The sequence below is a fragment of the Marmota flaviventris genome, chromosome 3 (genome assembly GCF_047511675.1).
Source record: "Marmota flaviventris isolate mMarFla1 chromosome 3, mMarFla1.hap1, whole genome shotgun sequence".
Classification (NCBI taxonomy): Eukaryota; Metazoa; Chordata; class Mammalia; order Rodentia; family Sciuridae; genus Marmota; species Marmota flaviventris.
This window is the reverse complement of record NC_092500.1, coordinates 9,474,492-9,497,834: the sequence shown is the minus strand read 5'-3', so window position 1 is coordinate 9,497,834 and position 23,343 is coordinate 9,474,492. Positions and strand designations below refer to the sequence as shown.

The window sequence follows — 23,343 nt, the reverse complement described above, 5'->3', positions numbered from 1 at the left end:
AAACAGGAGAACGCGGTTCCTGGTGAGGTCGACCAAGCTCCATCGCCCAGAGGTGCCAGGTGGCTGCTACATTATGTGGGCAGAGAAGGAGCCTGTCTGGAACCTGGGGAGTCCTGGAGGCACGTTTTGCTGTCCCCAGTCCTGGCGGTGACTGAGGCACATGTGCAGCAAGTGCAGTCTGATCTGATGAGGGCAGGTCACCAGGTCCCCGATCACTTGGTGGATGCAATTGGGTCTCCCCACTGGGGAGGGTGGCTGGCTGGGGGCGGGGAGAAGGGGGTGATGGTCACCCTCCGCACCGCCGTGGCCGCCTGGAACTGTGGTTTTCCCACCTGCCACACTAATTCCTCACAGGGGCTGTCTGTCGCTGGCCGCCTCTTGACGGCCTCATTGTGAAGAACCAGCAGCATAGCACAGCTGTCACACCTGCAATGGCCCTTGGGACACTCACCTCTTGGCCTCATCCCTAACCTCAGCTATGGGCTGGGGACAGTCCCCTATGGTGTCAAGCACTAGCTCAATTCACATTCTATTTGGGGCTCAATATAACAGATGGGTGCAGGCGGGGGGGGCGGTGCCCTGGATGGCTGAGGGCCACCCTCCACCAATCCATCCCCAGGAAAGGACAATCTGTGGGACATTTGAACACTTCTTGGTGGCCATGGCATAACTGTACCCCAGTTGCCTATAACTGACCTCAATAATCCACCCGTCATAGCTCCTTTCTTCTGCCCACTCTAACCCCTGTCCTGTCCCTGGGTCACCTCCCAAACTCCCTGCAAAGAACATCCGGGCCTCAGGCCTGCTTTGTGGGGTGACCAAGCTCCTTCCAAACCCTCTTCTGTTTTAATCTCCTTCCAGAGGAGGTGCTTCCCACAACCCGTCACCCCAACTAGAAACCCAGACATGACCTCAGCACCCGCGTGCCCCCAGCGTGCCTTTCTTGCCCTCACTGGGACTGTCCCCCTCCTGCTCGCCCTGACTGCTCCCGGCCAGCATCCTGCAGCTGGTGAGGAACCCAAAAGCAAGTGGCCTCAGGACTCTGCCTCACTGCGTGCCCCACCAACCCGCCTGGGGTTAGAGGGCCAGCGCTGAGCCTGCGTGGACAGGTCTGAGCCCAGGCCCGTGGTGAGGTTCCCAAACACTCTTAGGAGGACAGAGGGAGGGAGCAGCAGCACCCTGAAGCATTTCTGGGCCTCTGGTGACCCACTGCATAGCCAGGGTGGTGGGCACTCACCCAGCAGGGCACCACGGAGCCCCATTCTGTCCCCTCCAGTAATCTTCGCTGTGACAGAGAACTGAGACTGAAGGAGCCGTCCAAGGTCACAGCAGTAACTGTAGAGCTGGGACCTAAATCCACTGTCCTCCAGGGCCAGGCCTCTCTCCCAGGAACAGAGGGCAAGCGCATTAAGAGGATTGAATGCCCACAAATTTTTTTTTAAATTGTCTTTAATAATTTTTTGCCTCATTTACCAGATAAATCATCTAAATAAATAGATGCTATACAGTCTCTTACCAATATCAGTACAAAAATAAAACTGCGCTCTGCACCCGCTCTGACCCTCCCCAGCCGCACCTTCAGGAAGGCGAGCCCTGGGAGCTGATGCCCGGTCCTCGAGTACATTCATGTCGTCTGAACAAAGCTCGAAGCTCATCTGTGCAAAGGACGCGTTCTTGGCTGAGACCTGGCGGCCACATCTGGCCATTTGTAAAGCAAAAGCTACACGGGCTTCCATTCAGATGCCTAGCGCCTTCCCAGAGGAGGCGGCGAGGGACATTGGCAAAGGGGTTACCATCCTGTCAGAATGATAAGGTTCCGTGCCAGGGGTGGGTGGGGCATTCCACCCCGCTCCGTGGCGACAGTAAAGTACCAACAGGCCTCTACATTCAAAAGGGGCTGGGGAGAGGCAGGCGGCCAGTGTTCCCCAGCCCGAGGGTACTGGCCTTCCGGGGAGCTGTGGGGCGGGAGGTCACTGTCCACCTGGTCTTCTTTCACCTGGCCCTAGCTGGGACACTCAGGGCTGGGAGGAGGCCTGTGTGGCCAAACCCAACCCCTCACAGAGGTCACCTGTCCCGGGCTGAAAAAGATCCTAACTGCCTGAGTGGTTCTCCCCAGGGAGCCGGCTCTCAGGGTTCACAGCCTCGCGGCTGCCCTGAGTTGGACATCTCAAGACCATCACTCCAGGTGCCAGGCCTGGACCTCAGCCCTCTGAGCCACAGGGTTCCCAGTGGGCCACAAAGGTCTGAGGAAGAGGAGATGCATGTTCTGCTGCTGCAGACAGAAACACAGCTGCCTCACCCACCAGGAAAAAAAAAAACAAGCAAAAAACCAAAAAAACCCAACCCCCCTCCCCGGGGCCACAGGCTGGCAAACTTGACAGCTTAGGACACCAGGAAGCAGGAAGAGGGCCTGTGTCTCCTGAGGGGGGCGGAGTGTGTCTTCTACTAGGAGCTGTGGCCATGTCCCAGAGCCAGGGTCCAACAGTCGGCTGGAGAGGACCCCTCGCCGTCCCAGCCTCGGGCCTCCACCTCCCGGGCTGGGAGCCCCTGCCCCCAGGCTTCTCCCCTTCTCAGGGTCGTGCAGCTGAAGCCCCTTCCCTTCCCGGGGCCCACCCCACACACTCATCTAGATTCAATTCCCTGGGCTGGGGTGAATCAGGTCACCTATAGGTGACTGTCCCCCAATGGAAGCACTGAATTGATCCCGGGCAACGAGAACTAGAGAGAGGGAGAAGGAGCTGGGAATTGGGAATCTTGCCAACAAAGCATCCCAAAAAGGAAAAGGGTGCCTGCTGTCTTTGGTTTGGGAACTGGGGAGGAGTCTGGGGGAAGAGTCACCCTGCCCTTGTCCTCACAAAGACCTAATGACCTTCTGAGGACAGGCACAGAGTCAGGGGACAGGGCTGAGCTCCCCAGCCACAATGGCTCTACTGTGTTCAGGTTACCCCGACTCTGACCGGGGTGGAAGGGTGGGGGAGCGGACCTGCTCCCTGCTCCCCAGGACCCCTGACTCCATCTGGCCTTCTCTCTGGGACAGGGCTGGGATGAGGGAGCAGGGAAGCCACCAGCCCGCAGGGAACCTTGGGGCAGACCAGAAGCCAAGCATCCCTCCTCCAGGCAGACACAACCTCGCCAGGGCGCTAGGCTTGTGCACAGCCTGAACTACCCTCCCCTGCGGCTGGACCCCCACAGGAAACAAGGCCAGTCCCTGCCGTGCTATTTAGGTCTGGTGGGAGGACACAGAATGAAGTGGGAAGGGGTCCAGGAGACAAGGGCTGCCCTGAGAAAGTGGGACACCCCCGCCCTTCCTGCCTGCCCACACCCACACCATGCCTGGGGTCGGCTGAGCTGGAGGGGAGGGCAGCAAAAGGGGAGTTGGAAGGGCTGAAAAGTCACCTGAGTCAGAAAGGACAAGAATCCCTGTGGGAGGAAGGACAGGTCACAAGTGTCTTGGAGTCTATGCAGATGTGTCAGCACAACTGGGCAGATGCTTGCACACCTGCTGCTTGGCCAGGCACAACCAGGAAGCCACATCTGCATGCCTGCAGCAGCAGATGCCGCCATGCTCGTGGCCAGAACCTTGTTCTCGCTGACAGCTGCGAGCAAATGGAGCTGGAACAGGTCCTGTCGCGTGACCTGTGCAAGATGGGTGGGTTGCCGTGGCGAGTTCTTTTGTGCTGTGAATTGCCCTATGTTCACCTGGCCAGGGTTTCTGAAGGAGGCATGTGAGGCCCACGTGGACACTCAGGGCACATGTGATGGACACAAGGGACAACTTGCACGCTGTGCCGCTGGGTGTGCACATATTTCCACACGAGCCAGGTGATGGGGCAGGATCTCTCAGCAGGGGGAGCCCAGAGGGCAGCCTCCTCCCTGGGAAGGAGGTCTGAGCCATGGCCATGGCTCCTGTCGATGGCTGTGACTCTACCTCAGACCCTCCCTCCAGCGCCTTCTCCCTGACCCGGGCCCTGGGGGTGAGAGCAGCCTCTGAGCCCCACCAAAGCTGGAGGGGAAAGATCAAAACCAACACCCAAGCCCAAAAGAAAGGGGTGGGAGGGCCAGACAACCAGACAGGCTGGGGGCTGCCAGGCAGGGCCCCGCCTCCCAGGGCTCCTTTCCCTCCTGGAACCAGCAGCTGCAAGGCAAGGCAGTCAGCTGCAGAGGCAGCCTGAGCAGGTGGCCCTGTCCCCATCAGCCTGGAGATGGGACCCTAAACAGAGCAACACCAACCTTCCCAACCCAGCCCTAAGGCCTCTCTGCAAACGCCCTTCACAGAGAAGGGCAGGGTGGTGGGAGGTTGTGGGGCCACCCCCACTTCTTCTGCTTGGTGTTTTTTTTAAATAAAATAATTACCCTGCCCCAACCCCTCCCTGTCTCGGGAGTTCCCCACCCCAAGCCCCAAAGGAAACAGCGAAGAAGGGTGGAAACAGTGATTCAGAGCTTCTCGCTGCGGTCTCGGAAGAAGCCCTCTGCTGCCTGGGCCTCTCGAAAGGTGACGGTGACGGAGTTGGCGGTGATGTCTGTCACGGTCACCTCACTTGAGGGAAGCACAGGTGTCCAGGGAGGGGGCCCATCTGCCAGTTCTGCATCTGCTGCAGCCACAGGACAAAGACAGGGACAGAGGACAGGTTGGCAATGGGTGGGCAGCATGCAGACCCCTCCCAACTCCAGGTCCTTCCCATGGGACCTACCACTGGTCCCCCAAGAGGGTACCGTGCCACCCCCCAGTCCCTGGCGGACAGAGTCTTCCATAGTGGGTTGCCAGCTCTGGCCAGGGGTCAGGCTCAAGTCAGTCCCCACAGTCCCGGCTGGCTGGGTGGCCAACCAGGTCCTCGAGGCTTGGGTCAACTGGACCTGGTGGCCTCCAAGGACGCTGCAGATCTGAGGCCCGGGGCAGGGCTGTCTTACCCTCCTCAGGGGGCTGCTCTGTGGGCTCCCACTGGCCGGCGGCCTGCAGGTCATCCGAGGCCGGTGTCTCCTGCAGGGAGAGCTCCCGTCGATGGCTGTGACTCTCCAGGTGGGGCCCGCGGGGCGGGAACTTCTTGCGCGAGAGCCGCAGATACTTGTGGGCCTTGCGGGGCTTGCAGAGCGGGAAGGGCAGGCCGGGCACCAAGGGGCCCTTGTCCACCAGCTCAGGCGCCCCCGCCTTGACCACCCCCTCAGGGCTCCCGCTGCCGAGTGGGCGCGTGAGAGAGAAGCAGAGCTTCTCCTTGCCCTTGGCCTTGTGGGAGCTCCGCAGGTCCATGCTGTAGAGCCGCTGCGGGGGCAAGCCAGGGCGCGGGTCAGCCCCGCCTCCTGACCGCTGCCACCTTTGCCTTCGCTAGAGCCCTGGCCCCTGGCGCCCGCCGCTCCACGCCCCCCACAGCTGGCCAGAGCTGCAGCCTGCCCGGCCCCCTGCCCGGCCCTGTGGGCCCACAGTGCCATCTCATCCATGCGGGGTGCGGTCAGGCCACGGCGTCCTGGTACACAGCAGAGGAGCACAGGGGTGCGGATGAACCGAGGACGAGGACGAGAACCACAGTGGGGGGGCGGCACACGGGGAAAGGAAACACAACTGGGGGAGCATCCATCGCCTACTCCACACCAGGCCTGGGTCCAGCCACCAGAAAAAAATTGTTTTTGAAGTGGCTTCTGAAGCTCAAGTGCTTCAGGAGAATCGCTGCTGCACACCACCCTCAGCTGGAGCAGCCAGCTCCCGGGAGTGGGTTCTTGTGGCAGCTAGGCTGTGGGGACAAACAGCGCAACCTGCCCCCAGCAGAAGGGACAGCATGCTGCCCCTCAGCGCTGTGGGGCCCAGGCCTCTGCCAACCTGCCTCACCAAGGAGCAGGGTGCGGCGGGGGCTTCCTACACCAAAGGCCCGAGTTCCGAGATGGGGGATCTGTCTCCCTGCCTTTGGGGAGAATTTAAGTCTCCAAGAAAGGAAGATACGGGGTCTCCCCCCATCACTCTGGTACAGTACCTTCACCTGTCACCTGTCACCAGAGGCCGAGGGCTCCCAGAACAGCAGGAAGGATGGGGGCGATGGAGTCACAACCCAAGCTGGAGGCGGTGATGACACATGCGGCCTCCACTCAGTCCAATCTCCTAATCCTGTCCCTTGCCCTGGGTGCGGCTGTGGCGGAAGGAAGCAGGGCCAAACCCAGAGGGGCCTGGGAAACTAAAGCGGGAGCTAGTCCCACCACAGCCCTGGGAGCCCCCCTACTGTCAGCAAGGCAGGCTCTTTCAGTGCAATGCCACCTCTCCATGCGAGAATAGGGGGCTCCAGGCCAGAGCTTGGTTCTCACCTGCTGTGTGACTCCAGGTCAACCACAGGCCTCCCTGAGCCTCAGCTACTTCAACAGCAAAGCAGTGAGGAGACCTCAGTGGACAGCCTCTGACAATACCTGCTTCCCACCTTCATGCCATCGGTGGTCCCTTCTCACAAGAAACACTGCTGCATGTGACTTCCTGGGCCTGGTCACAAAGACACAGTGGCTTCTTCCTTGCTCTTGGATCAGCCACGTGGGGAAGCGAGTGGCGGTACCGTGAGGGCACTCACACTGCCCGGCAGGGCCTCATGGCAGGAGCTGCTCTAGAACGACTGGCACGGATCCTGGGCCTGGAGCAGCCCCAGCCCAGCCCAGGCATCTGACCTGATCCCCTGACTACCCCAATCAGGACCACTAAAGAACCAGCTAAAGTGCTCCCAAATTCCTGATCCACTGAAACTATGTGATGATGAATTCAGTGGTTTAAGTTGCTAAGTTGGGGTGATTTGTTATAGATTTGCCATGGATAACTAATACACCTACCCGGCAGGTTTGGCACGCAGAGGAAATGTGGCCATTTGCGAAGCACCAGACACACCGCCCCACATGCAGTTCTCTGGCAAATGTGACTTTCCATCCTGGGACCCAATTCACATCAAACACCATGGATCACCCCCCACAGGAAGGAGGCTGTCACTCGCCAAGAAAACCCCAGGTGATCCATAACCGCCGCACTGCACTCGGACCAGGGAGCCTTATGCTTTGATTCAGACACAGGGGTGGGGGTGGCGGGCGCTTGTGAAATTAAAGCAGGTGTTTTCATGCTCACAGCAAGAACCTCAGCAGCTTGCCCAGAACACACAGCTGCACCTCAAGCCCCATTTGCTTTTCATGCTCCCAGACCTAAGATGTAGGTGTCCAGGGTATCAGAGCCCCGCCTCTCAGAGACTCAAAAGGAGTCCCCAGGGGTTTCTTCCTACTCAAGAAGGACACCTTTCTAGGAGCTGGTGCTCCACAGCTGGTCCACACACGAAGGGCCTCTCCTTCCCGGGTTCTGGAAGTCCAGCCTCCATGTCCCCTAACTGCCAGAGTCTGTGTTTCTGAGGCTCTTAAATATTACAATTTTGTGTTTGGGGATTTTGAGCATTATAGCCTTATTTATGAGATTCTAAGCTTTCAAAAATCCTAGGACTAAGATCAGCGCGGTGGCGCACGCCTATAATCCCAGCAGTTTGGGAGGCTGAGGCAGGAGGATCTTGAGTTTAAAGCCAGCCTCAGCAAAAACAAGGGACCTTAGTACCTTGCTTACAACTCAGTGAGACCCTGTCTCTAAATAAAATACAAAATAGGGCTGGGGATGTGGCTCAGTGGTCGAGTGCCCCTAAATTCAATCCCAAGTATCCCTCCAAAAAAAAATCCTAGGCCTGTATTAGCCATGTGCCCCTCCTCCCACAAAGGCTCCCCCGATGGGGGTCATCTTTCCTCAGTTCCTGCTCCATGTTTGGGCTTTTCCCCTTCCGTGGAAAATTACCCACTGAGTGTCCCACCCCACAGTGCCCAGGTGGTGCCAGGGGCGGGCAAGTGAACCAGTTCAACCAGCCAATGTAGATGCACTCAGGGGGGTGAGGGGAGACAGGGGCCTGGGTGGGGCAGGGGAGGAGGAGGCCCGCGGTAGCCGGGTTACCTGCAGCAGAAGCCGCTTGGGTTTCGGGCCTCTCTTCCTATACCCCGACGCTCGGTCTCTCTCCTCCCTAGATGCAAGGCAAGTGGCAGAAGAAAAGGAAACACTGGTGACATCTAAGGGAAAGGAAGTTGTCTGCTTCACCCCCTCCTCTGTCTGTCGGGATGGAGACCCCCCCCCAGCATCCCGCAATCCTCCAAGGCTCTCCTGGGGCCATAACAATGGTCAGGTGTCCACTTTCCAGGGCTTGGACTTCTCATCCAATAATGAGAAGGGGACTGTTTGTCACTGATGTGAGGCTCTCCAAACACATGTGAGTCCTCCCTGAGCTCCAGGACCAGCGCAAATGCCCTGCTGTGCATGCGGTGGGGACCTCCAAGGTGCAGTTGTCGCTCTTAGAGGAGCTGCGTAGAAACCTGCCAACCCAATGTGCCCTGAATGTCCTTGGGGGGCTGGGGAGAGTGGCGAGTCCTGCCTGCTGGCCTGACTTGAGATCCTTAGGAACCTGAACTGAGGAAGGCTGCACCATCTCGTCAGGGTGGGGAGGAAACCCAGCTGTAGGGTGTCTGCCGATGGCTCTCACGGTGCCCCCCCAGGCACAGCCTGAGGTGCTACAAAGCCACACTCTCTCACACACACACACACACACACACACACACACACGAGACAACACCACCAGAGGCTGTAAACCACGGGGCCAAAGTAGGCAGCTCCAGGCCTCTGCCTCCTGGTCACTGGTTCAACTCACTTCCTGTGGCCCCCACTATGGAGGCCAGGAAGACAGCAGAGAATGTGGGGGTGGAGTCAACAGCCCCACACCCCGCCCCTGCCTGGCTGGATGGCCTGGGCCAGTCTCAGTATGAGCTCAGCATAAAGCAGGGAATCCATGGCCTCTGTTTAAATGCCGGTCACCCTCCAGGCAGAACCTGACATCCTCTGGACACGGGTTTCGGGACAGCCAAGAAAGGCACTTTGCAGTCCCACCCGGGCCTTCACCCCACCATGGCTCGCCTGGCCACACGCCAAGGTGGTCCACAGCATTCTCCCAAGTGGCACACCCTGTTGGACTAAGGCCCCTCCAAGCACCCCGGAGGAAGAAAGAAGCTGGGGACGGGACACCCTGGGTTTTAAAGGAAAGAACAATAAAAGCGCGTCCTTGATTCAGCAGCCATGGAGACTGTGGGAGAAGCACTGAGCGCAGTGAGGAGCTGCCGCCTGCCCCGTGGCCTCGTGCCAGTCTCCGGCCGGGGGCCCAGGACAACCGAAACTCCTCAGAGGCTCAGCCTCCTCATCTGCCACACAAGCCCCTGGTCCCTGTCTCAGGAGGCTGCTGTAAGGGACCACATAAAAAGGATACAGACACAAGGCCCATACTGCACGGGCCATGCTGGGAGAACTGAGGCTGCCCACCGTGGGCAGGGCTGCTGGGCGCAAGGGCCAGATGGCACGCGGAAACCCCGCAGTAGCTGGCAGAAGAGGGGACCCACTTTACCCTGGGACGCTCTGCTGGGAGCTGGCCAGGAGAAGGGGCCAGAGCTCAGAAGGTCACGCCTCCTCTGGGCTCAGGTGACCTCATCAGACTTCCCTCAGTGGAAGGACAAGCCACTGACATGCCACTCACACGCCTGGCACCTTGGGAGCCACCCCTGTCTGCCTCCCCTGAACACAACTGAAGCCTCTGGCTGGAGCTCCGGGTGCCAGAGCCAAGAGATGATGGCCGGGCAGCTAGAGGAAGTGGCAGGCAGAAAAGGAAGGGGACCCGGAGTTCTCTGTGCCCACCACCTTCCAACGCCTGGTCAGACACCCCGGTCCTGCCCCCAGCGGCCCCCTGCTCAGGGCCACGCCTGCAGCGGGACCCCTAGGAAACCTGGAAGCGGGCCCAGCAGCCGCAGGCCCTTACTTCTCCTCGTAGGCCAGGACCAGGCGGGGGTCCAGGATGTGCTCCTCCGGCTCCCACGTGCTGTACCTGAGAAGAGAAGTAACAGATGAGAGCTGTCCTGTCTCTGCCTGGCCCCACAGAGGCCACATCACTGTCCCAGGGCCCTCCCTCACCAAGCCTCCAGCCCTTCCTGGTAAGGGGGGGCCGCCACGCACTCCCAGGGGCTGACCTGTTTGGGCCCCAATGACACCAGAACTCCCCTCCCTCCTGCCTCACCACAATCTGACTGGGTCCTACTCTGGAAGGACCCCCACATTCACCCAAGGCCCTTGATGCCTGGAAGACAGCAGGTCCCTGGGTGTCCCAGGAAACTGGGGGACACTCTTACTATGACAGCGTGGGGGCTCTGGAGCCACCTGGCCAGGGTTCAAGTTCCAGTTCGGCCACAGCTAGTTGGGCAGTCCTGAGCCATTTACTCAACAGCTCTGTGCCTCAGCGTCCCCCTCTGTAAAGGGCTCTTGTGCTGATAAAATATTCTACTTCAGTGTCCAGAGCCAGTAGCAGGTGGGGAGCACTCTGCGGGTGTCTCCCAGTGTTTACCAGCACCACGGGTTCCTCCCCAGCCTTCCAGCCCAGCCTGCAGGGGGCACTGCTCCTTCCTGCCTCGGGCACCTGAGCCATGGAGACCAGGCCTTCACATAAGTGCCCTAGTCTCTGGGCCTGGCACCCCACAGGTATCTGTAAGTATCTATAACTCTGGTACGGTGCCCCCACAGTTGACCTCAGCACCCCCAAGGGCCGAGGGACAGAGAGGTGACAGCACCGCCCTCCAGAGCTCTGCCCTGATCAGGCCTGGCTGGGGACAATGCCACAGGTGCCTTCCACCTTCTTTTAACTACTCAGCACCAGCCTCCTGCAGTGCAGCCTTTTTGTTTAAATAATTTCATTTTAAAAGCAAACTTTTATGACTTCCATAATGGAAAAACCAGTATCACTCATCATAAAGAGATGTAAGTATAAAACAGTTTTTAGGGTGGGGGTGTGCTCAGTGTATACCACTTGCCTAGCATGCGTGAAGGCACTGGGTTCCATCCTCAGTACCGCATATGAATGAATGAATGAATAAATAAATAAAATTTAAAAATATGTATATGTATGAGCCACATGTGGAGTCACATGCCTGTAATCTGAGCAATAGGAGGCTGAGGCAGGAGGATCACAAGTATCAGGTCAGCCTGGGCAACTTAGTAAGACTGTTCTGGGGCTAAAGTTGTGCTCAGTGGTAGAGCACTTGCCCAGCAGGTGTGAGGCATTGGGTTTCATGCTCAGCACAACATAAAAATAAATAAATAAAATAAATGTGTTTTGTCATCTACAACTAAAAATATTAAAAAAAAAAAAAACTGTCTCAAAAATGTATTTTTTTTTAAATGGGCTGGGACTATAGCTTGAAGGTAGAGTGCCTCCTGGCTCCAATCTCCAGTACTACAAAAAGGTCTGTACACATGAGTGCATATAAAGTCCCTATGTAAAATACCTGTGTATCTAAGTATACAAAGGTAAAGCTTTGTCCTGCTGCAGCCACAGGACAAAGACCGGGACAGAGGACAGGTTGGCAATGGGTGGGCTGCATGCAGACCCCTCCCAACTCCAGGTCCTTCCCATGGGACCTACCACTGGTCCCCCAAGAGGGTGCCGTGTCCCCCCCAACAAATGTGCCTAAACCAAAACAAAGCAAAGTTCCACGATCTTGGCAAGAGGCCTTGCTGGGTGAGAAGGCAAGTAACTGGGGAGCTTCCGGAGGCAGAAGAGGCAGGCAGAGCCCCTGCAACTGCAACCTCCCGGGGCACCTATCAGGATACTTATTTACTTTTCTTCTTTATTTGTTCTAATCTCAGGATATTTAACAGTAGACCAGGGTTGGGCAGCAAGACATCCCAAGACAGAAAGCACTCCTCCTCCTTCCACTCATCTTCCCTCCCACGTACTCCACCATCAGGCCTGGTGCAGCCTGGCCTGGCTTCTGTCATCTGTGCTGTGCCCCATCTCTGGATGCTCCGTACCTGCAGTGAGCCAAGCCAAGCTTCCCAGGCTTTACGGAATGGCCCTCCTCCCAGCAGGCCCAAGCCCAGCACCTGGCCTGGGAGTGGCTATGGAGGCCCCATACAGTTCTGTTCGTCCTGCAGGAAGCCCAACGACCCAAAGGCTGATGCAGACTGTGCCCTCCTCCCCCCATGAAAGGTTGGCTCTCTCAATGAATCTAGTAAGGAGGGGGATCCTGGTTCCTCCTGGGTAGGCGGGACTCACCCTCTCTCTAACTGCTGCCCTTCCTCTTTACCCAGCCCACCTGCCGTGGCAGGTTCATTCTTGCTGATGTAGCTGCTGTGTGATTGCTGGTAAGTCCCTACCCTTCTCTTGACCTCAATTTCCTCATCTTAAAGAAAAACCACCCCCACCCCCTCAGTGACAGCTGGTGCACCAACAAGCGCCAGGAACTTGTCCCTTCTTCACAGAAGAAGAACTTGTCTCTGAGGAGGTAGGTTCTTACAATACCCCATTTTGCAGATGAAGAAATGAGACACAGAAGTTAAGCAGCTTGCGGGGGATCAAGAGCGGGTGAGTGGCCAGTCTGTGCTTGGAACTCAGTTCCACTCCCAGTCGCCCTCTACCTTAGGATGCCTCACAGGACACCGTGTCTGGCTCCTCACTGGCTGACATCCCTGATAGAGTAGCACTGCCTGTCTGACCCTGGTCCTCGGTGTCTGACCAGGGCCTGGCACACTGGTGCACAGGACAGGGCGGCCAGATTGAGAGCAGGATGCTTTCTGGTGTGGGTGGGCCGTGGCAGCCGTCAGGTGCCCCTCCGGGCTTGCGGCTGGATGGGGCAGGCCTTCAGAGGCACCTGGGCCCCTTGGCCCCCTGGCCCTCGGCCCCAGCGGCGCGCCCTGCGCACTAGGGGAGCCAGGAGGCCGCAGGGTGGGCACGAGCTTGGATGACAGGCGAGCCCAGGTAGGCTGGGCGCCAGCGCGCGGCCAGCCCGGGACATCCTCAGGGCCACGGGTCTGCGACCATTGGCAGCGCCGGCTGCCGGGAGCGAGCGCCCCGCGCCGGCGGGACAGCGAAGGGGAGGGACGTGGGGCGCCCCGCCCCTCGCAGCAGGGCCGCGCGCACGCACGGTCACCCTGCCAACCAAGGCGGGCGGGGGCGGGGACGGCGCAGCGGCTCCGAGATAAACACGGCCACGTGACCCCGCCCCGCCCCCAGCCCCGGTAAACAAGCCGCCGCCGCGCCCGCCGCTCGAGTAAGCTCCATCCTTCGGCGGTACAGGCTCCTCCGGGTAGAGGGGGCGTCAGCGAGGGAGGTTGCCCCAAGTCCCAGCAAGCCTCACCCGTACGTGGAGGCGGCGCTGCCGAGCTGTGGCGCAGCTTGGGGCCGGGGCGAGCCACCCCAGGTGCCCTGCAGAGCCAGGCCAGTAGCAGCGCCCCTCTAACTGTCCCGAGTGGGAAGCCCCGGTGCAAACTGCCGGGTCCCGCCTTGGGGGCAGGTGACTTGGTCTGACTTGGTCTGACTTCCATCCCTCTGGGGCCTCATCCTAAAGTGGGGCTCTCAATAAATAATCCCTTCGCTTAGGGCTGTGAAGATTAGCTGTGTTAAGCCACATAACGCACTTAGATGAGTGTGGAACACGATAAGTGCAAATAAGCAGTAATGAAATCAATTTCAAAAAACCTAGAGGGCCCAAGTCTGCCAGGGTGGGAACCCAGGGCTCTGCTGCTGCTGCCCAACCCCAGCTGTGGAGGAGGAATACCTCTTACTCTGTGGCTAGAAGCCATTAGTGATTGTCTTGGTCTTCAGCAGGGGCCTTATTCTACAGATGGGGAAATGGAAGCACAGAGAGATTGAGGGTTTTACCCTGGGTCACACAGCTGGTGAAACTACACAAACTACTATTTTTCTAAGGTAAATGGTCTGGCCCCAAAGCCTGAGCACATCCCATTGAACTGGCCAAAAGGCCAACAGACAAGAGAGACTCCTGGCTTGGTCACCTTGGGTGGAGCTGGCTGTGTCTTACAGCGGGTGGGTCCACAAGCCTTGGAATCCAGCAGCCTGAAATTCAAATTTTCCCAGCTGACTCTGCAACAGCTCTTTGCCGGGGCTTCTGTCTCTCCATCTATGAAATGCAGTACTCTAGGGCAACTGATGGGCCAATGTCTGGCTCCTAATGGGAGTTTTTTGATTGGCAGTTTGGTGACTGCTGTACTCACTGATGTTACTATTTAAGTTCCACGGAGCCAGGCCTTCCTAAAAGATATGGTAGCATTCACAAGTGGGAAAGAAAGGAAAGTATCTAGTATGTGGGGGTAGCAGGGTACTGGGAAGGATGAAATGAGAGTGGAGTACCTAGGGGGTCTCCAGGGTGCAGAGACCACCATAAACCTCCCAAAGGGCATGAGTTATTTGACATCCTCTGCCCTCTACTCCCAACCCCTCCCTGTGCCATTTTGTTGCATAAGAAGCAGGAGCCCTGCACAGTGGTGTGGCGCACACCTGTAATCCCAGCAATTTAGGAGGCTGAAGCAGGAGGATTGCAAATTCAAAGCCCACCTCAACAACTTAGCCTTAGCCTAAGTGACTCAGTGATACCCTGATTCAAAATAATATTAACAAAAGGGTTGGGGATGTAGCTTAGTGGTAAAGTGCCCTGAGTCAATCTCTGATACCCAAAACAAAACAAGCCAAAAAAGCAGCAGCAGCAAGAGAGCCCCTCTGACATATCTGCTGGGGAAGGGGACACTCATTGTCCTGCTCCTGGGGACCAAAAAAGGCATAGAAAGCTCCAATGGAGCCTGGCTCGGAGTGAGTACAGTTTGGGCTGGGTATGGTGGCCCATGCCTGTAAACCTAGCAACATGGGAGGTTGAGGCAGGAGGACTGAAGTTCAAGGTAAGCCTGGGCATCTTAGTGAGACCCTCTCTCAGAAACTAAAAGGGCCGGGATGTAGCTCAGTGGGAGAGCACCCTTGGGTTCAACTCCCAGTACCACAAAATCAATTACAGTTTGCTTATGGTTAATTGTAATTAACAGAAGTCTTCTTGCCCAGAGTGAGGACAGTGGCCACCAAGCAGGAGGACCTGAACCACACACCCCCGCCTGCCCAAGGCTGGCACTGTCCAGCCAAGGCTCCTGCCCAGGGGAATAGTCTGCCAGCTCCATCCCACCACCTTTCTTAGTCTCTGTTGCACGCACCCTCCCCCCAGGAAGGGAGACCCCTGCTCTCCTGCCTCTACCCTGATTGAGCCGCTTTCTGCTCCCAAGTGAGGTGGGGATGGCTGGCAGTACCTGCCTCGCGCAGGTGGCACCAGTGATGGTGGTAAGTGGGTAGCACACTGACCTCCCCTCTCTGGGCCTCAGTATCCTTATCTGAAAAATGAGCTCTTGTTAGAATGGAATCCCCTAGTTCGTTTCCTAGGTGGGGCACCTTCCAAGCTACCCACCTAACTCTGTACCAGCTGCAGACATCCCCACTAAGAGCGGGTTGAGCCTGGCACCCCGCAGTTTTTGCCCTTTGTCGATCCTCCTAACAACCCACCCAAAGGATGGTTTATGGCTCCAATGTGAAGACCAGAAAGCAGACGCCCTGCCCTACTAGGACCTGCCCAAGGGCTCACAACTGTCCACTGTGCAACCAGGAATCCAGTACCAAGGAGAGGGGACAGGCATAAGGCATCCCCTGGGTCACCTGGTCAAATAGGGCTTCCTGAGCTCCACTGGGGTCACAAGAGGGCCCACGTGATGTCTCAGAACATTAAGAAAAAAGTGGGCCAGGGACATAGGCCCACAGAAACAGCCAGGGCCTCTGCTCTCTGGCTAGCTCCCTCCTCCTGACTGAAGCTCTGAGGGACGGGCAGATGTATTGGTCTTTAGGATAGATCGATGAAAGTGGGAGAGAAGGAACTTTTCATTAATAGGGGGTCTCCGATTAGAGAAGGAAATCTATCAAAAGCTGTAGTCAGGAGGACAAACAGCAAAGAGTGTCTGGAAGGCCAAAAAGCCAGAAAGCCCCGCCCACTGCCATTCCTGAGAGCTGGGGGAGGGGAGGAAGGGCTGAAGAGCCCCTCCACCCGTTCCAGAATCCACCTGTGGCCAGTGGGGGAGGGGGTCCTCCCCAAGCTCCAGGCTTATTTGGAAGGAAGGACTGAGGAGTGTATTATCTACCTGCTGGTCACCAGCTGTCATCAGGATGCTGTGGTGGCTCTGAACTCGTGCCCAGTCCTTTCCCCTTACAAGGCAGAGCTGCCGGCGAGAGGACTATTGAGCCCATTTCACACAGAGGGAAGCTGAGGCCCGCGGGGCTGTCTCCCCCTCTGAGGCCTCCCACCTCCCTCCCAGAAAGCCTGCAGGTCCAAACACCACGTCGGCACGCCCCCCCTTTCTACACACACCAGGTGAGCAGGAAGTCCCAGGTGCGGACAGCAGGGGGGAGAGGGGGTTTCCAGGAGTCAGTCTGCAGGAGGCAGGCCGAGGGCGGGGCACCCACAGACCAATGTGAGGCCCCACGGCTTGCTCTTCCCTCCCCCAACAGTTCCCTGCTGGAAGGTGATTGGTTGGTGGGCGGGCTCCTGATTGGGCTTCAGCAGGAGAGGCGGAGCACACGGGGGAGGTCTTAGGCCCAGCTCTCCGACCCCCGACTGTGGGATGGGAGGGTTGGGGCAGCAAGGAAACTGACCTGAAAATGGGGAGGACTGTTCAAGTCCCAACTGTGCCTCTATTTGCTGTGTGACCTTTTCTGAGCCAGTTGCTCATCTTGAGCGCTCAGGATCACACCCACCTCCCAGAGCTGTCTGGGGATCTACTCTGGAGACTGGAAAGTGCCACCCAAAGGCAAGGTGGCCCCAGGCTCCATCCTTCCCTAGTGGCTTACCCAGCAGTAGACCTGCTGAGCTTGGGCCCCTTCGCCTGGTTATCAGCCATCTCGGAAGCAAAGATGCCGGGTCTTCACTCCCAGTTACCAGGAGAAGCCCAGCACTGAGAGGGCAGCACCACAGGAGCTAAACCCCCACCTCGGGCGCCTGTGCTCCAACCCCTGAAGGCAGCGGTGGAGGGGAAACTGATGACTTAGTCAGGGTCAGCTGCCCAGTCACGAAGGCAGCCTGGGCTAAAAGCTAGGCAGGGGAGGGGGCACAAAGGGCGGAGGGATGGACAGGTACACACACACGAAGGAGCCTTACTTTGGGGGCCATCCTTTCCACTTCACCAGATATTCCACTTTGCCCTGGGAAGAGAGAGAAACAGGAATAGTGAGACAAACGCTTGCCCCAACCTGTCAGGACAGGGAAGTCTCAAATGGCTTTGGAAAGGATCTTGGTCCCAGATACCCTCTGCAAACAGCTGCGCTTTGACACACAAATACAACCCGGGGACCCTCCACTAGATCCCTACCAACCCAGAGACCCCCAAATGCCCCTGGCGCCAAAGCTCAGAGCTCTTGTCACACATGGGGCCATGCATGTATGGCCAGAGATCCACAGTGGCCAGAATCTCAGCGTCAAATTCATGACTACTGGAAGACTTTCCCAATGGCTCTGGCCCTATCAGCTGAGTCTGTGCAAGAAGGACCCTTACATCAAAAGACCCTAGCAGGACCCCAGAGAAGGCTGACACACTCTCCACCTTCAGCAAGGCAGTAGATCCTTCCAATTATTAGGAAATAGAGCCAGTTCCTCCTCCCTTCTTCACAAGGGACAGGGACTTTTATAAGTGAGCAGTCCAAGCACATTGACTGGGCAAAGCTCCTCTCAACCACAACTTTAAGACCAAGATATGGCACCTCCTCAAAGAGGCCTTCCCTGGCCACCCTCCTGTCACTGTCCTCCCTAGCACCTGGCAGTCCTTCAGCAGAGCACACAGCCCATCCACAGGCATCTGTACTTATTTCCTCATTCATCACTGAGCCGCATCCCCTCTGCCAGAACACTGGAGGTGTCCCTGGGGCTAAGGATGGTGCCTGGAATAGATCTCCAGGGAATGTTTTCAGAGGCTGGCTGACACAGAGGTCCCCATTCTCTCATAACCCCTTCCACTGCCCCCCCCACCACCACCACCAGGTTGTAGAATGGTGTGATGGTTGTACCTGCCTCTGGAAAGCACTGGGCTTTGTAGAATAAATTAATCCTCTTTTAAACCCAGGAAAACCTGGGGGAAGGGAAAGAAAGGAGAGGCAGCCCCATTCAGAAGCAAGCTAAACAAACCCCAAGCCCAGTTGGGGAGAGAAAAGAAGTTGACCTTTGGCTCAAGATGCAAGGACTGAGTTTTCATCATGGGAAAAAAATGGGCTTGCAAGCAACCACCAGAGCTGCTGCTCCACCTCTTCTCTAACTTGCTGTGGGTCTTTGAGCAAGTCACTTTCCCTGCCTAGGGGGAGGAGAACACCAGGAGCCTCCCAAAGGGCATGAGTAAGGAGATGAGAGAAAAGGACAGGGGGGAGTACCAGGAGAGGAACTTTTCCCTATGTAAGCCCCCAGCCCAACCTCCAGTCCCCCTTAGGCAAACGTGCACTGGAAGTGCAGACTCTGGGCCAGGAAAATCAAATTGGTACAAGGTGCGGGGTCCTGAGCAGCATGGACGCCTCTTTAAATTGCAGGGTGTGTGTTTTGAAGGCGTAGGCAGATGGGGAGGAGCTTCCAGGATGCCCCAACGCCGGCGGCGGCTTCAGAGCCCGGGCGGGGCTGGAAGCTGGGGACCCGGGTGGTGTGGGGGCTGGGAAAGAGGGGTGTGCACTATGGGATAAGGATAGGAAAAGATCAAAGTCCAGCAGGAAAACTTCCATAGGCTAGAGGACACTTTTTCAAAGCTCCGCCTCCAGCTTCAAGGGACTTGTTACTAAGAGTCCACAGTGCCGAGTTCGAGACCCAGCTCTGACACTAACGCACCGGGCAAGTCAACCTGGGCCTGCCTCCCCATATTTAAAATGAAAAGGAGATGAGGCAGGACGGCACTCGGAATTCCTATCCTACCCGATCCTCGTCGCAGTTGAGGTGGACTCAGCTGCCCCCAGCAACTTGCGCCAACAACTTTGATTCTACTCGCCCCACACGGTGGCAGGGAAACTGAGGCACCGGCGGGGGAGAGAGGCCCGGCGGCGCAGAGCTGCCTGACCTCCCCCCAGCCCCACGTTCCCCTAGCTCCAGCCTGAAGGGGGTGGTGCTGGGGACCCGAGGCGACTTCTGGGGTCCTGGGGCCGCCCCCGGGCAGCCTCACCTTCCGCACGCGCTTCTTCCGGATGCTCTCCACCGCGAACACCTGCTCACCGATGGCTGACAGCTCCATGTGGGGCGGCGGGCGAGCGGGCCCGGGGCCGGGCCGGGGGCGGAGCTGCGGGACCGCGGCTGCTGCGCGCGATGCTCGGGCCGCCGGGGTCCCCGTCACCCTCGGCGGGGCGCGCACGCGCACGCGCACGCGCGCACACCCCCTCGCGCTCTCTCACGCCGCCGACGTTCCATTTTTGAACCTGCGCAACGTTTTCCTCCGCGCCAGCAGGCGAGCGCGCGCGGGGAGGGGGCGGGGCGGGAGCGCGCGGGCCTGCGGGCCGCGGGGCTCAACTCGCGCCCTGCGGGTCAGCCCCGCCCCTGGCCTCCGGAGCCCCGCCCCGGAGGAGCCCCGTGCCCCGCCCTGGCCCCGCCCCGAGCCCCGCGGAACGGAGCGCTGTGGCCGGGAGCAGCTTGCAGATTCCCGGCGTGGCGTGGCGGGACTTCTGTGCTGCTGCGCCGTCGGTGCATCTTTAACACCGAGCTGCGAGGCCCAAGGTCTTCCCGATGATTCTGTGGGGCCGAAATGGCCCGGCCCGGCCTGGGCAGAAAGGATAGGGGTGCAGGGCGGGGAGGTCAGCTTTCCCACTCCCACGACGGGGGAGCCTCCGTCCGGCACCGACCCTAGTGCCGCAGGAGTGCGGACCGCACGAGTTTCCCACGCCGTCCGGGCGCCGCAGAACCCAGCTCTCAACTCCCGACTCCGGGGCGGCGTGGCCCGCAGGTCCTAAGCAGGTTCCTCCGCGTGCGACCTTGCGCTGGCCCACCCTACTATTTGCGCCGCTAACTTGCGGGCGCAGCACGAGGCGAGGCAACAGCTCGTGGCGGGTGAGGCCGCAGGGAAGATAAGGTACACACTGGGACCTGCCACACTGCCCAGCTCTTGCGATGAATGAATATGTGGTCCAGGACGAACTCACCCCCGACCCATCCCTACCTCTGCTCAAAGACACCTCCATTCATCTTCGCCAAGAACCCGCGATCGTCCTTGCCCCTCTGGTTCTTTCTCATCCCGGCGTCGAGCCCAGGTCCTGCCTCTGACCTCCTTGCGGTGACTCAGAGCTGCACCTCCCTCACCTCCACACCCACTGCCCAGGTTCTCAGCAACGCCTCACCCAGCCGCCGTCCCCTTGGGTCTAAGAGAGCGCTCTCCAAAATATGCAGACCTGGTCGGGTCCCCCAGCGCTCAGAAACTTCCCATAGCTCCCCATTCCCTTCGAACACCTGTGCCAGGCACAGAGAAATAGGTTTACATCTGACTTCATCAAGAGCAGCAAAGGGCAGTAAAATGATGTGTCCAATGTCGGGAAAGAAAGCAACCTTCATCCTGGAATTTTATCTCCGGTGAAAATATGGTTCAAGAATTACGTAGGAGGCCCGTAGGGAGGAATAGAAGACTTTGGATTAGACAAAGGGAAATGAAGGGAAGAGGGGGTTGGGAATAGCAAAGACAGTAGAATGAATCCGGCGTAACTTTCCTATTTCATGTAAATGAACACACGATCAGTTTAACTTGCACAACCACAGGAATGGAAAATTCTACTCCGTGTATGTGTAATACGTCGAAATACACTCTAGTGCCATGTATAACCAAAAAGAACAAATATATTTTTAAAAATTATGTACCCAAAGAACGAGGGTGAAGTAGTGACACAAATACAAACGCTAAGAATTCACCCCTCCCTAAGGGAAATTCCAGCGGAGGAACTTCAAAAGCAGAGGAAGATGGCCAGACAGAAGTTCTGGTGCAATACGGAAAGAAAGAACAATGAAGAACATTGATAATGGGAGACAGTAACAATGTCTTCCGGGTAAAAATAGAATTTAAGTCCAAAACAACAGTGGCTTGTAACTCTGGTGAGTGGAGCTAGAATGTTCTAAGATCCATATATTCCTCGGGAGGAAGGGGAGCAATAATGAGTTAAGAATCAAAGTTGGAAATAGAGTAAGATTTACCCAATGAGAGGGGGAAAAACAGAACGAGAAAACCAACCAATTTCAAGGCAGGCAAGAACAGAGAAGGAAAAAACAAACAAACAAAACAACAACAACAACAAAAAATTGGAGGGACAAATATAAATTCAGATGTCCTAGAATTCAACAATACAAATTAACTAAATGTTGTGGTTTAAATACACAGATTGTCACATTGCATAAAATCCGGCTAGATGCAATTTGTAACAAACATCTGCAAGAGATAATTTCCTAAACTCAAGGATGCTGTGTGGTTGCAACTAAGTGCATGATGGGGAAATATCTTACCAATGCTAACGAAAAGAAGGCTGGTGCCATTATTTTAATATCAGGGGAAAAGCCTCATTTGGGACAAAGTCACTTAATAATGAAAAGGGTCTAACTCAACAGGAGATTAGAACATTTCCAATTTGCATGCAAGCACCATGGTCTTAAAATACAAGAAATAATAAATGAAGCGATCCACAGGAGGAAACAGACAAATCCACAATTATAAGGGAACATTTAAAAATACTCTGTAATAAATAGAACAAGCAGAAAAACATTTAGTAAGACACAGAAGATTTGAACAACATGATGAAAAAACTTGACTAATGGACTTTTCTAGAATACACTTTTTATAGTGACAATGTAGTCGTCTTTCCAAGACAAGATACTTACCAAAACGGGTCATCTCAAGAAATTCCAAGAGCCTGAAATCATATAAAGAATCATACAAAGTATATTCTCTGACCATAACATATATAAACCAGAGATTAATAACAAAAAATAGGGGCTGCGGTTGTGGCTCAGCGGTAGAGAGCTGGCCTAGCAGGTATGAAGCACTGGGTTCGATCCTCAGCACTACATAAAAATAAATAAAATAAAGGTATTGTGTCCAACTACAACTAAAAAAAAAAATTAGAAACAATTAGCAAAAAATAATTCAAAAGCCCCTTATGTTTGGAAATTAAGAAGTAAATTTCAAGGACTGGGGACGCGGCTTAGTGGTAGAGCACTTGCCTGGCATGTGTGAGGCACAGGGTTCGATTCTCAGCACCACATATAAATAAATAAAGATCCATTGACAACTAAAAAATATTTAAAAAAAAAAAAGAAATAAATTTCAAAATAACTGATAAATCCAAAAAAGTAAAGCAAAATGTAAATTATATCAAAGGAGACTGAAAATACTACATATTAAAAATCATGGGCTATGGGGCTGGGGATGTGGCTCAAGCGGTAGCACGCTCGCCTGGCATGCGTGCGGCCCGGGGTTCGATCCTCAGCACCACATACAAACAAAGATGTTGTGTCCGCTGAGAACTGAAAAATAAATATTAAAATTAAAAAAAAAAAAAAAAATCATGGGCTAGCTGGTCTCAGTGGCTCACACCTGTAATCCCAGTAGCTTCGGAGGATGAAGAAGGAGGATGGCAAATTCAAAGTTTGAGGCCAGACTGGGCGACTCAAGGAGACTCTCAGCAATTTAGCAGGACCTTGACTCAAACAAAACACCCTAAGGAAAATATTAGTAAACCAAGTCTGGCTGTATATAAAAATGATAACACATCATGATAAGATGGGGTCTAGTCCAAAAATGCAAGGTTGGTTTAAGATTTGAAAATCAATGTAATTCAGCACATTAAAAGCTGAGAGGAGGGGGCTGGGGATGTGGCTCACCTGGCATGCGCAGGGCGCTGGGTTCGATCCTCAGCACCACATAAAAATAAAAATAAAGATGTTGTGTCCACCGAAAACTAAAAAATAAATATTAAAAAAATTTATCTCTCTCTCTCTGTCTCTCTCTCTCTCTCCCTGCCACCCCTACCACAGAGCATTTGAAATGTGATTAGACCCAGTGAGAGGCAAAATCAAGCACCCATCAGATTTGAAAGACTTCCTACAAATAAAACCCATTGTGAAATGTCTCTTTGATAATTTTATATTTATACTGATTGCATGTTGAAATATTTTTGATACTCGAGGTTAAATAAAACATATTTTAAAAATTAATTTCACCTGTTCCTTTAAAAACTTTAATGTAGCTGTTAGAAATGTTCAAATTATACCTGTGGCTTGCATTTATGGTTCACCTTAGTTTTCTGTTTGACAGTGCTGTCCCAGGCAGTAGAACGAAATGAACTGGACACGGTGGCACAGGCCTGTAATCCCAGTGGCTCAGGAGGCTGAGGCAAGTTCAATGGCGAGGCACTGAGCGACTCAGTGAGACCCTGTCTTTAAATAAAATACAAAATAGAGCTGGGGAGGTGGCTC

At 55.8% G+C, this 23,343-nt stretch overlaps 1 protein-coding gene across 4 annotated transcripts; it reads right to left on the bottom strand.

Moving 5' to 3' along the window:
* Positions 1–1,437: 1,437 nt before the first annotated feature.
* Positions 1,438–19,319, bottom strand: Cbx7 (chromobox 7). 4 transcript variants are annotated; one of them, XR_011707013.1, is made up of 7 exons: positions 19,067–19,314; positions 17,038–17,081; positions 9,831–9,896; positions 7,934–8,000; positions 4,909–5,257; positions 3,397–4,592; positions 1,438–1,797 (listed from the first exon to the last, which is right to left on the bottom strand). XR_011707013.1 is itself a non-coding variant. In XM_027929713.2 (6 exons), exons 1-6 carry the CDS (start codon positions 19,133–19,135, stop codon positions 4,435–4,437), a joined length of 750 nt encoding a protein of 249 aa, XP_027785514.1. In that variant the 5' UTR covers positions 19,136–19,319; the 3' UTR covers positions 2,223–4,434. The 4 variants fall into 4 exon arrangements, 3 of the variants coding, with proteins under 3 accessions (XP_027785514.1, XP_027785453.1, XP_027785583.1); XM_027929713.2 differs by lacking the exon at positions 1,438–1,797 and having other exon boundaries at positions 2,223–4,589; positions 19,067–19,319; XM_027929652.2 differs by lacking the exon at positions 1,438–1,797 and having other exon boundaries at positions 2,223–4,592.
* Positions 19,320–23,343: the final 4,024 nt, after the last annotated feature.

Excerpts from the sequence above, each read along its gene's own strand:
- Cbx7 (XM_027929652.2), bottom strand. The coding sequence starts at position 19,135 with ATGGAGCTGTCAGCCATCGGTGAGCAGGTGTTCGCGGTGGAGAGCATC. Across the intron at positions 8,001-9,830 it reads GTCCTGGCCTACGAGGAGAA|GGAGGAGAGAGACCGAGCGT; the intron begins GTAAGGGCCTGC and ends CCTTGCATCTAG. Across the intron at positions 4,593-4,908 it reads AGAGCAGCCCCCTGAGGAGG|CAGATGCAGAACTGGCAGAT; the intron begins GTAAGACAGCCC and ends CTGTGGCTGCAG.